Here is a 14,538-nt window from a genome sequence, read left to right as displayed (position 1 = left end):
AATAATTGCAATATAAATATATAAGAGGAACTATTAGTATTTCACTACAAGTTTCGTATTTATTAAGTGCTTTCAGGTTCAAGTATGGCGTTATTCATACATTAAGTGCTCATCATAGCGTTAAATGTAGAAATAAGATACTCGTTAAAAAACTGAAAATTTGTGCGGTTGTTACTTATTTCCAATAAAGGGGGATACTACTTCACCTCTATACGGGAAGGCCGTAAGATTAAATAAACGAAGAGCAATTAATAAACCTATTAATTAACCTAAGGACATGGTTTTTCAGCTGGTGCAAGCGTTTCAATGACGGCTAATATAAGATCACAGACATAAAAATGCACTGGACGTTTCTTGTGTCAATTGCCGACGATGAAAGTAAACATACTGTCAGGCATGTTTTTTGTATGCATTTGGTCTACTTATTCAAATTTGATAAACAAAATAACTGGACATGAGAAAGACGTTTCAAACATTATTTTATTTTAATTGACAAGATTCATGTTATTTCCAATAATTCTAAAAAATGATACAAGGTGATTATTACTATATTATTTTCCCTGATCCTGTATTAATAAATGATGGCCTATACCCTTATTTTATTATATTTACTCATATTGTGATGATATTTGTAAATTAAAACTATATAGTACGAAAGACCGGTGGTGACATTTCACGTTCACGAATTCATGATTTCAAGACTTTAAATTTCATTACTTTTAGAGTGAAATGTTGAATTTTTAAATCGTGAATTCATGAATTCATAATTTCATAATTTCACGATTTCTTTTAAAAACCTGAATAAATGAAATAATGAAATCGTGAAATCATGAATTCACGAATTCACGATTTCACTTTAAAAAATTCGCGATTTCATAATTTCACTATTTCTCTTAAAAATCTGAATAAATGAAATAATGAAATCGTGAATTCATGAATTCACGATTTCATTTTTTTAAAGTGAAATCGTGAAATTATGAATTCGTGAATTCAGGAATTCACGAATTCACAATTTCATCTGCACAGTTGTTACGTCACGATGTCAAGTCTGACACGACGCTTGAGCATGCGCTTAGGGCCTTTTCCGTTCAGAGTAAAGATGGCGAGAGTTACAGGAGTTCCAATTCATTTTTTTTAAAGTAAGTACTCTTCCTTTAGATTAAAGTTTATTTGACACTATATTTTTCATAATCATGCATAAATGTACATAAGCTTTTTCAGGTATCGATACAGTTTTAGAATCTGTCCACACAGAGAATCCTCATTTTTTTATGTTAGTCCAGCATTTTTTGGGTTTCACCAATATTCTAAAATCTTAAAAGGGATTATTTTATTTTGGGTCGATAAAAAGAGGGGGTGGTTATCTGTGGGGTTTACAAAAGAAAGAAAAAAAATGTAATCGGAGCTAGATCTACGTCTCGAACTTGCATCCTCAGTGTCTATTCTAGGAGGGGGGATGGGGGTTTACTCATATTTTTCAGAATCCCAACCTACTTTTCACCCTATGAACTAGTGGATCTCTACCAAGATTGTTCAAATCATGAGCCCCGGGGTCAAATCGACCTTGACACAGGGGCCACTTGATTTTACATAGAGTTATATGGAAAAATCTTAGAAAAATCTTCTTCTTAAGAATCCCAAGGCCCAGAGCTTAGATGTTTTGCATGTAACATTGACTAGTGGACCTCTACCCAGTTTGTCGAAATCATGACTTCCGGGATCAAATTGACCATGACACAGGGGCCACTTGATTTTTACATAGAGTTACGTAGGTAAATCTTAGAAAATCTTTTTCTTAAGAATCACAAGGCCTAGGGCTTAGATATTTTGCCTGTGTCGTATAACGTAGGAAGAACTCACGGATGTTACATACTTTTAATATACAAATACAAACACACAAGTGAACGAGTGGAATACCAAAGTCGAACTCCCTCTCTGACATTTGAGAATAGTATATATAATATCAACCTGTCCTAAGGACATTTTATAATGTATATAAATACACACGTTTTAGAGTTACATATATTAATCATCCTGACATAAGGTCAGTCCGTATGCATCCTGAACTATAATACTCATAAATCATGTCATGTTCCATAGTGCACATTATGAAATAAAAACCTTATTATATGTATATACATGTTGACTTGTCATTCTTTTTGAATATAGCGTGTATGACTCATTAGCCTGTGCAACCAGCTATACGACAATTCCACCATTACTTATTAAAAAAAAATATTTAAAAAAAAAGTATTGAACAAGTTATTATTTAATATCAAACATTTCAAACTCGTTCTAACAAATTATAAAAATCTAAAATCTAAAATCAACTTGACATCTGTTTTACCCTTAAGGTAATATCCGGTCAGAGATGTCCGGTCAGAGATGTTATCTAATGACTTTTTTTATTACTTTATCTTTAAAAAGAAAAAACGCCTTAGGAAACAATATTCGGAAATATTCGCTCAATATATTTTCTTGTCACTTTTTTAAAAAGTTTTCGGATACTGCAGTCGGGTAAGTTATAATTTACTTCAACAATTTTGTAATGTTTTTAATAAGTAAAAAAATAATAATTGTTAAATGTAAAGATAATCTTTTCGAAATTTTTTTTATCAGTTAATATTTTCCTTTATTTCATCATAAAAAAAGAGAAAAAAAAGTTAATTTCTATAGATCTAGTAAACATAAAAACAATCAAATAAGTTAACAATTTTCAAAGAACAAATTATTTTAAGAATATTAATTAGAAAAACTTTAAGGTATAAAATTTAACAGAATTATATGTATGATAAGAGTAGAAAAGATATTTATATACGAAAAAGTTTAAAAAATATTATAAACAATTGATAATTGATAAAATGTCCAGGTGTTTCATTTCCTGTAAAACGTGTATTGTGCATGCGCATTGAACACTTCCTGTGACAGGTATGTTTTTTGTAACAGGTACTTGCTGACATCAGTATGGCTTGGTCGTCGTGACGGGAATTTCAAATCGTTGGTATGTAGCTTTATAAAGTATAATTTTAAATTGACACTCATAATTGTTCATAAATGTTTGATGTTCTTGAAGATTCTTTTAAATTTATATATATGTATTTGATATGTGTAAACGTAGACTTTATACACAAGTTGATAAAGTTATATTTGAATATTTATTGGCACATCTGTAAACGCTGTTCTTGTTTCGTCGTTGTAAAAAGAATGTCTTGTATTGAACAATACAACAAAGTGATGATAGATCTATAATTCTTCAGTTATGTAGCAATGTTTTTGAGTAAAAGATAATTAAATTAACAGTTTGCTGTTGCACGATTCTCGCAAATGTTTATGTGATATTTATTTTGGATATCTCTGTCGCGCACAAATAATTATTTTGATAAGAAGTTGTCATCAGTATTTCTCTGGGTTTTTGTTTTTAAGTTTATATAACACATAGAAAAACACATTCTATTGATAAACGGAAGTTTTCGGCTTCTCTGGTTGAAGACAGGAACAAAAGTTTATTTGATTCCACAATTTTGTTGTTGTTGTTGTTGTTGTTGTCGGCTGTAACATCATAGTTATGTATTTTAAACGTCGTAGACGCTTATTTCATATCATTTTACATCGAAGAATGTGTTTATGGTTATATCTGCATGGTTTTACATCGAAGAAGGTGTTTATGGTTATATCTGCATGGTTTTACATCGAAGAAGGTGTTTATGGTTATATCTGCATGGTTTTACATCGAAGAAGGTGTTTATGGTTATATCTGCATGGTTTTTGTTGTACATAGTTTGACATCGTAGAGGCTGACTGTAATATTTCTAGTCAGGAGGTGTTTTACTGTACCGGCGAATTCGCTCGCACCTCTCTGTCTTGACTGGACGACAAGTGATCGTTAGACCAATATTTTGCATTTTCGTCCGTTGTCAGATCGGTTAATAGATATTATATACAATAAACATAATTTTGTTTCAGATATATGAACAACAAGACAACTGTCATAAAATGCATAGGATAAGAATTCCAATGAAAGATGTTCTCTAGTGTAAGTATCTTATTTATGTAATACTTGATATTTAAAATTTTTTTTACTTTTCTAGACAAACATGTATTTTGTTACTTTTTAACTAAGCTATTAACTTTAGTTTTATTTCCACAATAAGACTTATCCCAATTTAAACTTTATTTAATGATTGTGCGTTGACAGTTGAAACATGTATGTATACACATGTTATTCTAATATGAAATAAAGTAAATAATCAATTTGAAACTCATGATTAAGTGCTGTCATTTACTTTGAAATGCATTTTAATTAACCGATCTATTAATAAACATATAGCGAATAACGATCATTTTAATCAATAAAAAAAAATCTAAGATATATAGTTCTAATAAAAACAACTTGAAAATTAATGTAAATGAATACAACCACCAAAAATATAAAGATGTATGGTTAAATAATGTAATTTTCTGTTTTGTTTTATAATGTTTTCTTTTAACATATATATTTTCTTCTTTCCATAATTACTATTTACAATGCCTGAGGTCAATTTACCGAAAATTAGTATAGCATATAAACACGGAATATAACGTTCTATAACAATTCAGCTAATCCTTGTAAAATCATTTTAAAACTTGATTTCGACCCTTTATCTTTACTTTGTAACTTTTGTGTTTACCTTACCAGATACTTTATATCGAGGTTTTTACAATACTTTTCTTTTTACTAAAATAGAGTTTATAAACATTTCATTATCCGAATCATTATCATCAGCCATTGAATCTGACTGAATAGCATTATATGCTGCTTTGTGACTGAGGATTGCTATTTACTTGTATGGAATTTGAGTCTGATAATTCTGAATCAGTCTGCGATTGCATTTCTTCTGAATGTGCATTACTTTGAGTATTGTCATTATTTGAACTTTGTTGTTGTTGTCGAAGATGTTTCTGTAATTCGGCTAATGGAATATCATCATCTTCACTATCAGAATTTGACCTTTCTTTTCTAACATTCTTAGCAACTTGGGGTAATACTGATTCTGGTATTTCTGAAGCATCATCAGTATCGCTATTTTCAGGTGTAACTACAAATGTGGCATTTCTTTTTGGTCTGCCTGTATTATCTGCTTTTGGTATTGACCAGTCATTAATATTTGCAAGCCTAATTTGTTCTGCATGGACTTTAACTGTTGAATTGTCAAATTGATTTTTTATTATATAAGTTAATGGTGACCTTTTCTCCATAATTCTATAAAATGGCTTCCAATTCACATCTAGTTTGCTTCTCTTACGAAAATTTTTATAAAATACGGGATCGCCTATTTCAAATTTGATATCTTTTGCGGTCTTATCTGCATAGCTAGCTTGTTCTCGTTTTGCTTTTTTAAGGTTCTTATAAACAGATAGAAAAGTATTATGTTGTTCTTGTAATGCAATTTTGTGATACTCTTCGCCATGATAGCGCTGCCTTGGTTGTAGCAACAGGTCCACCGGGAGAATTGCATCACGGTTATATAACAAATAAAATGGACTATGCTTCGAAGTCCTAGAGACATTGAATCTAAGTGCGGCTAGTGTCATGTTAAGATGAATATCCCATTGTTTGAGATTTCCCTGGATTCTTTTAGCTAAGATATCATGTATGACATGGTGAGAACGTTCATTTTTCGCGTTTCCGGCAGCATGATAGGTAGTTGTACGCACGTGATCAATTCTTAACGCTTTAAGTGTTTCTTTGAAAGCATTACTTGTGAATTCTGATCCATTGTCAGTGACAATTTGTAATGGACATGCGTATCTAGGGTAAATTTCTTCTAAAAGTAAATGTATAATTGTATCAGTACTTTTGTCAGCAGTAGGAAAACACTCGGGATAACCACTGTAAAGGTCAATAAAACAAATAATGTAGCGGTTACCACTCATTGTTTTCTCATATGGCCCTATAACGTCGATACTCATGGTCTGGAATGAATACATTGGTACTCTTGTTTCGCCCATAGGTGCTTTTATTTTTGTAAGATTACGTGACTGACAATCAACACATTTAAAAACATATTCATACAATTCTTTGAACATATTTGGCCAAAAATATTTTTGTTTTATTGTTGTAAATAACCTCTGTGTTCCTGGGTGACCATTATTTAAATGATATTGAGTAATGACAAGGTGTTTTAAGTGTTGCGGAACAAACAATCTAAGATTAGGATTATCATCTACATTAGACAGATAATAAAGAACTTGGTCAATTTCTAAATATTTGCTCTGCACTGATTTAGTTGGCTGTCCGTGACGTAGTAACATTTTCAGTTCGAGAATAGTTTGATCTTTATCTTGCTCTGAGGCCATATTTAATTTTTCGAATTGTTTAATATCTTCTACAATTGGCTCTTGAAATTGGTATTCTTTGTTTGCTATTTCTTTGGCATTAAAGTGCGTAGAATCAAAAGCATTTACTTCATAGCTTTCATCAGTTTTCACGGCATGTACATTATCATTATTTGAATTATTACTTGAATTTGAGACTGTTATTTCGAAGGCATTGTCATTTATATCGGGCTCATAAAGTTCAATATCGGACTTGTTAGCATTTTTATCATCAGCTGGAGGTCTAGAAAAGAAATCGGCAATTAAATTTAATTTTCCTGGCAAATATTCAATTTTACAGTTATAGGCAGAAATATTTAAAGCCCAAAGCTGAATTCTTTTGTTTTGCATAGGTGCTTCTAGAAGATATTTTAAAGGTTTATGGTCTGTAAATATAGTAAACTCTGCATTATGTAAATAAACATCTAATTTTTGTAACGCATAATGAATACTGAATGCTTCTTTTTCTATGGTACTGTACTTTCTTTGAGATTCACTTAATTTATGAGATAAGAAGTATATAGGTTTTTCAATACCAGATTGTTGTCACATTTCTGACTTAAACATGCTCCGACCACTTAATCTGAGGAGTCCGTGTATAGAATATAAGGCTTATTTGGGTCTGGGAATGCTAAAAGTGAATACGTGTTTAACATTTTCTTTAATTGTTCAAAACTTTCTTGACATTCTTTTGTCCATTTAAACAAAACACGTTTTCTTGTAAGATTGATTAGAGGTTCAACAATTTTAGAATATTTAGGGCAAAATCTTCTATAAAAACCAGCAGCACCAAGTAAAGATCTGACATCTTTAACACATTTTGGTACCGGAAGTGACCTAATAGCTTTTACTTTTTCTGGGTCTGGTTTTATACCTTCATGATCAATTATAAAACCAAGGTACTTTGTTTGTTGCTGAATAAAACTGCACTTTTTCAGTTTAAGTTTTAATTTATGCTCTTTAAGCTTTGAAAATACTGTCTGTATATGTGATAAATGTTCATTTAATGACTTAGAAAATATCAGAATGTCGTCAAGATAACTGACAGCAAATGCCTCTAAACCTTTGTAAGACATGTGACATGAGTTCTTGGAAAACTCCAGGGGCAGAAAACTTAGGCCAAAAGGGGTTCGGTTGAACTCAAACAAGCCTCGGAATGTCGTAAAAGCCGTTTTTTCCTTGTCTGATTCATGCACGGGTATTTGCCAAAAAGCCTGAGCGCATGTCTAGTGTTGTAAAATATTTTGAAGACCCTAGTAGTGTTTAAAATATCGTCAATTAATGGGAGAGGATATGATGTTGGCTTTGTAATTTTTATTTTCAATTGTCTAAAATCAACACAAAACCGTTTACTGCCGTCACGTTTTCCGACAATAACAACAGGAAATGAATAAGGGGCTATGACTTCTTCTTATAATATTAGCATCTAACATCTCATCGATTGCGTCACTCATAAATTTTCTATTGTTTAAAGGTGTGCGATATGGGCGTAATTTGATTGGAGGATGATTACCTGTTGGTATTTTCATGGTTACAGTATCTGTCTGTGATAATTCAGAATCTTTATTTGCGAAAATATTTCTATTTTTCCTTAATAAGTCTCTAACAATATTAAAATGCTCTGAAGGTGTATGAATATCACGTTCGAAATCGTTGTTAAGAGGGGAAGTTGTTTGAAGAGCCTCTGTAACCGAGTTAATGCTCTCAACTTCTGAAACTTTAGCAACTACTGAATCTCGTTTTAATCTTATAGTTTTATGCGTATTATTGACAATCATAATAGGAAATCTTCTATCAGCCGAAAGTTTCATAACAGAATTTGTTATCATAAGGCCTGGTTCAGAAGCAATAATTCCAGTTTCTATACTTTTTAATTCATATAATTTATCATTTTCCAAGCCTGGATTTTGTTTTAACTTAGCAGTGCACACATTAACTGTTTGAGGTTTCAGAATAACATCCTGTTTTAATCTAACAATTGATGCAATATGAATATCTTCTTCGAGGGGTACATATGTATTATTAACTCTTAAGCAGCCTAAATCAAAATATAATCTAACGCCATTTTGTGTTAACCAGTCACGGCCTAAAATAATATTTCTATTCATTTTAGAAACAACATAGAATTTTTTGAGTTGTTTCTGTTTCCCTATTTGAAAATTAAGATTTATATAACCATCTATATGTAAATAATTTCCGTCAACTGAACATAAATTTATTTTCTGTTTTATAAGTTGAGGGGGATTCTTTAATTTTCTATATATTCTGCGATGCAGAAGACAAACTTCAGCACCTGAATCTACTAACGATCTGTATTTATAGTTTTCTATTTTTAATCAAACACGAATTAGGGCTTCCAGCTAATGCTATACTAAATTTTGGTATTTTATCGTTCCTGTCAATGACCCTTTGTGACAGGAACTTGCTAGTTTTCCTGAAAATTTATTTGTTTCTGTCGTAAAAATTTTGTTTACGACATTCTCGCATAATATGACCAAAATTATTACATTTCCAGCACTTAATCTTTGATTTCAAACTATTATTGCTATTATTTTTCTTAAATCGTGAAAAATTTTGTCGGTGAAATACAGAATATATTTCATTTTTCCTAAATCTACAACTACGCACATGGTGACCTGGTCTCTTACAGTACACGCAAAAATTTCTTGTATAATAATGAATAGAATTATTTGCTCTGTAATTATTGTATTTTGCGTGATTTTGAGAATTTGAAAATTTTACTCTGGCAGAAAATCTAGCTCTGAAATTCTGTTCATTCATTGCGCACGTAATTGCTTCTTGTAAAGTTTTTGGCTTTTCTCTCATAAGTTTAAGTTTTAAATAATTATGCGCTAAATTATCCGTAAACAATTCTACTAACTGAAGTTCAATTAAACTATTATCTCCTAGTTTATAATTTTCATAAGCGGTTTCAGCACAATTAATAAATTTTTCCCCCAAAAATTTGAACACTTTCTCCAAATCTTGTTTAAAATTTCTCAAAAGATAAAAATTCATGATGTAAATCTTTAATTTCCCCAAATCTAGTACTTATTTCTTCTTTTAATTGTTTCCACGAATTACGAGGATTATCACGCAAATATCTACATATAAAATCGCTTACAGTCCCTTTACTTGATTGAAATGCGACTAATTTTATTTTATTATCATCCAAACCTTTTAAAACAGCATATTTTTCTATAGATTTTATCCAGTCATTAAAATATTTAGTATTTCCATCAAAATTTTGTACTATTTCTGATAAACCCTGTGTACCTATGATAGTTGAAATATTGTTCAATTTATCTGACAAATTTTCAAAAATTGTAGCTATTTCTTGATCTGACATCTTCAAAATTAGCAAATTACTGGTATATTAACGATCACTCACCTTTAATTTTCTGTTACAGGTACTTCGTTGTGTCCCCGCTATCCAAAATCGTCGCTTCGACATCGCTGGTCTTAGGCGCCAAATCAACCGTTGTCGTATAACGTAGGAAGAACTCACGGATGTTACATACTTTTAATATACAAATACAAACACACAAAGTGAACGAGTGGAATACCAAAGTCGAACTCCCTCTCTGACATTTGAGAATAGTATATATAATATCAACCTGTCCTAAGGACATTTTATAATGTATATAAATACACACGTTTAAGAGTTACATATATTAATCATCCTGACATAAGGTCAGTCCGTATGCATCCTGAACTATAATACTCATAAATCATGTCATGTTCCATAGTGCACATTATGAAATAAAAACCTTATTATATGTATATACATGTTGACTTGTCATTCTTTTTGAATATAGCGTGTATGACTCATTAGCCTGTGCAACCAGCTATACGACACCTGTAGCATTGACTTGTGGACCTCTACCAAAGATTGTTCAAATCATGACCCCGGGGTCAAATTAGTCGTAAACTTGGTAGGATGTTGGCCATGACAAAAGCCAAATGTCAGATGAAACAGGTTTGTTTGTTTGTTTGTTTCATTTTACGCCTTTTCCCCAACAGTATTTCAGTCATATTGGCGGGTAGCTCCCTAACCATCTTTCCTGCTGAGTAACACCAGTACTAGACTACCTTCCTCCGCGCTCAACTACCAAAGCATCTCCCGGGGATCGAACCCACGCCAGAGAGGTAACTGGATTAGAAGTCATCGACTCTAACCCGTCGACCACGGAGGCGGTTATGAAACAAGTGAGCGATATAGGGACATCATGGCCCTCTTGCTTTGGTGTTTGTGTGTCTTTTCAGAACAAAAGATTAGTCACTCACATGAAACCAAAATTTAAGAAAGTCCATCTTGGCGTCTGTCCTGCAGCTGCTTTGTCCCGTCTATATTTTGTCTTTCTTTAAAGGATAACAATTTTGTTACCAAATTTCACCATGGTGGTGGTATATCTTATACAACACCCAGATCTGCTGCTCAAAGGCCAAGGTCACACTTGGGAGTCAGCGCAAACCCATGACCCAAGTGTAAATCCTACATGCATAGAGGGATTTTAATATTACTGGGGACAAATAATTTCCATAGTGAGGCGGAGGGTTTCGCAAAAAAATCTTGTGTTTATTGGTACTGTATCTTGCTTATACTTTAAGTTATTATGCATAGTCATTAAAGGATTTTTTTCCACTGAGCTCGAGATAGTTGTCAAAGTGGCTATTCAGTATTTGTTTGTTCGTGCCATAACTTCTTTGTTCATGGAGGAATTTCATATGTCATGAATTGTCATGCACATGAGCTAGTTCGCTGGGTCAGAGGTCATGGTCATCTAGGCCGATGCAATGTTGTGCTTTTGCCTTGAGTATAAAAAGAATGTGTTGCCTACATCTAACCTATGTATTCATCTTTTTCTTTGATCTGAAGCATATAGTTTCAGGTTTGAATTAAAACGAGTGGGTATGGCATTGATACCTTAAGTACAAGAGCATGTCTAACCCATTAAATTGGTGAATAAGTTAAGCTGAGTTATGGCTCGTAAATGAAAAAAGCAAGTTGGCCCATAATTAAATTGCTATCGGCAGGTGACACATGTGATCACTGATCTAGGAAAAAAGAATAGTCTGAATTTATGTATGATGAAACAACACAAGATAAATCTTACATAAACCTTATTATTTTCTATTGTTCGCTCAATTGCTTGTTTTCTTTGTGTTCCTTGTCGGTGACAGGTTGTTTGTCGTTTTGGTGATGAGCCTGTCCGTGCTCCGCCTTGTGCCCTGTCCTGTTTTTGTCGGGGACCGCCTGGGCTCCTTGCCACTGGTTCTTGTTGCTGGGTCATGTGGGGATTACGTTCCTTGAATGCCGCCTTTCCTTGTTGATCTTGTTTATCTTATTGTTTACAATCAAGAGACTAAAATTCTATGTTATGTCAATGAAACTTTGTCAAAATGATTTACCATTCATGCCTAATGGATTAATTTGAATATGGCCATGTCAGACCCGAAACTAGGACACAAGGTCAAATTTTAGAAATAACCTTATATTTATCATACAGTCTGCCATTGTCATCAGGATTTCACAAGTCTTGGTCAAATGATCGCTATAGTGAAAATTAAATCACCATTTCAGATAGTAAAAATATGAAATATACAATTGATCGTAATTTTCTTTAAGACTGATAGTTTATCATAGTTTGTTGCCGATATTATTGCAGATGGACTCAGGTTAACAATATTGAGCCATCAATGCTGTCTTATAAATATCAGTGTGCTCCTGAAATACCCAATATGTTCATATACGATGCATTGTATTGATATTTTGATTTTTCAGCCTGAGCAAGATAAAGAAATGACAATAAAAATTGCCTGCAAAGTGAGGTCAATGTCGGGCACTCGCAGACTATCAAATAAAGAAAAAGGTGGAGTACACGAAATTAGACTGAAAAAGCATGAATCTACTTATGCATATATCAAGAGTGAAGTTGAAAAACATTTTAAAGGGAATGTTGAACCTGGACTGGGTGATACTGGAAAAGAAATCTGGAATATTGATGATGGAGGGGATGATGATAATGATGACTCTGATAGTGAGGGTACTAAAATACTGGAAGAAAACATGAAAAAGGGGATGCAGCCCCATGGCCTGAGTTATCTACAAGGAGGGGAAGAATTTCCAGATGCAGTTATTGAAGTTGTCAAGAAATGTTTAATGTATGATATGACAAAAAGACCAAGTGCTATTGACATTGTTGTTAAACTGCAACACTTGCAGAAAAAATGTAGCAGATGCTGCAAGTCTTCTTAATACCTAGTGTGTAATCACATTCAAAAGACATTTTAGCTTGACTATAAGAATATCGATCACTTAACTAACTAGTTAATTAAAATGTTAACAAGTTACGTAACTAGTTAATCTCTTAATTAACTAGTAAATTAAGAGGTTAACTAGTTACATAACTAATTAACCTCTTAATTAACTAGCTAGTTAGGAGGTCAACTAGTTACGTAACTAGTTAACCTCATAATATTAAGTTGCAAAATAATAAAAGGATGGCAGTTGTAGGAACTAACATGCATTTATTTCCTGTTATGATCTTTTATTTATTGAAAAATTAACTAGTTACGTAACTAGTTAACCACATAACTAGCTAGGTAATTAAGAGGTTAACTAGTTACGTAACTAGTTAACCTCTTAATTAATTAGTTAGTTATATGGTTATCTGATGGCAGAAAAATGCCACCATATATATCTCAATTTTAAAGTTGATATTGCTATTTAAATGTTAATGTTTAGATGTATCTGTGTTCACTTTTTATCATAAAATATTTTATGAAGGGTTTTTTAAATCCACTCGGTTTCTGATCATTTGTGTGACCGGTCTATAAATCCGAATGGTTAAGAACGCAACTACTCTGTCTAAAAGCTGTGTTATAAATGGTTACTTAGAAAATAATCTGAATTACCTGAAATATGATTTATTTTTACAACTGATAAAATAATTCTGACTAATCAACGACTGGTCTTTGTCTATTGACTCCATTGTTATCTCATAGTGTTAATCATTTAGTTAATGTGTTCTTTGATGTTTGACATGCTGTGGTATGGCATTTGCTAATGCAGCCTTCTTTCAAGATGATTAATATTAAATATCACTAGATTTTAATTTGGGATTAGTTTGATCATGGTTATTTTAATTGTTTTCAATTTAACTTTTATGGTAGTAATGATAACAGTATTAATAATAAAAAATAATCACATTTTAGCTTTTTATGTTAATGTCTGTCGTTTGCTTTGTGTCCACAATACATTTGTATAATAAAAAAACTTAAGATGGATTTTTAATATTCTAATAACGACTATAAGCCCTTATATGCGTTTGTTGTAGGCCAAAATGTAAAATCCAAAACTCTTATCCGATGACATTGTTATGAACAAAAATGAAAACAAAATTATGGTATTTCACTTCTAAAATAAAAAAGAATATCTTGAAACACCACAGCATTCCTGTAACGACTACTAAGACGTTACAGCTTATAATGCCTTTATTATAATAATGTACAAGAATGGATAAAAAATTTACAAAGTGATAGTACTTTTTGTGCGGTAGTGATAGAGTTCTGAATTACAACGCTCAAAATTTTAAACAAGTAGTCGACGAAAAAAAAAATTCTAATGGACATTTTTCAGAATTAAACGTAGTTATTTAAAAGCTAATCAAGTGTAACTTGACATGACAATTATTAATAGACAATTGAATCTCTCGCCACTATAATAATAAAATCCTAAAGTAAATTTCGAATCTGGTCACATGATTAGCTGCAAAAGTAAGTGAGCTTTTCACTTTTTTGACTTTACAAATACGAGCGCCGTGTTATTGAACAGTCATTATATCCAAGTACTAGTATATGTTTGAAGTTTTTCTTCTTTTGGTTTGCAGCAATATTCCCCAATGTATGTATATGTAGTATGTAAATAAGCCGTAAACTGAAGGTTTGAAGATTTGTGAAACATTCAGAAAAAACAACAAATTATAAGGTTTTAAATTACACATGTATATGCCTTGATAAATAGTAAAATCAATATTACAAGGTACTTTTATGCTTTATAAACGAATATATAGTTGCTTTGTTCCCTAAAACCAAATTACATTACCAACTTTTGTGCACATTATAACTTTTTTACAATGTGACAATCAATTTTTGTCAATGTACTTTTTATACTTTATTATG

General features: G+C 31.9%; 1 protein-coding gene across 1 annotated transcript; it reads left to right on the top strand.

The window, feature by feature from the left end:
- Positions 1 to 1,014: 1,014 nt before the first annotated feature.
- Positions 1,015 to 12,887, top strand: LOC132723391 (uncharacterized). Its single transcript, XM_060708105.1, has 2 exons — positions 1,015 to 1,139; positions 12,140 to 12,887. Exon 2 carries the CDS (start codon positions 12,158 to 12,160, stop codon positions 12,611 to 12,613), a length of 456 nt encoding a protein of 151 aa, XP_060564088.1. The 5' UTR covers positions 1,015 to 1,139; positions 12,140 to 12,157; the 3' UTR covers positions 12,614 to 12,887.
- The last annotated feature ends 1,651 nt before the right edge of the window (positions 12,888 to 14,538 follow it).

The sequence above is a fragment of the Ruditapes philippinarum genome, unplaced genomic scaffold, assembly GCF_026571515.1.
Source record: "Ruditapes philippinarum isolate M1 unplaced genomic scaffold, ASM2657151v2 ctg2253_1_1_1_1, whole genome shotgun sequence".
Lineage (NCBI taxonomy): Eukaryota > Metazoa > Mollusca > Bivalvia > Venerida > Veneridae > Ruditapes > Ruditapes philippinarum.
Note: the sequence above shows the minus strand (reverse complement) of the source record. Positions and strands in the feature narration are given on the sequence as shown.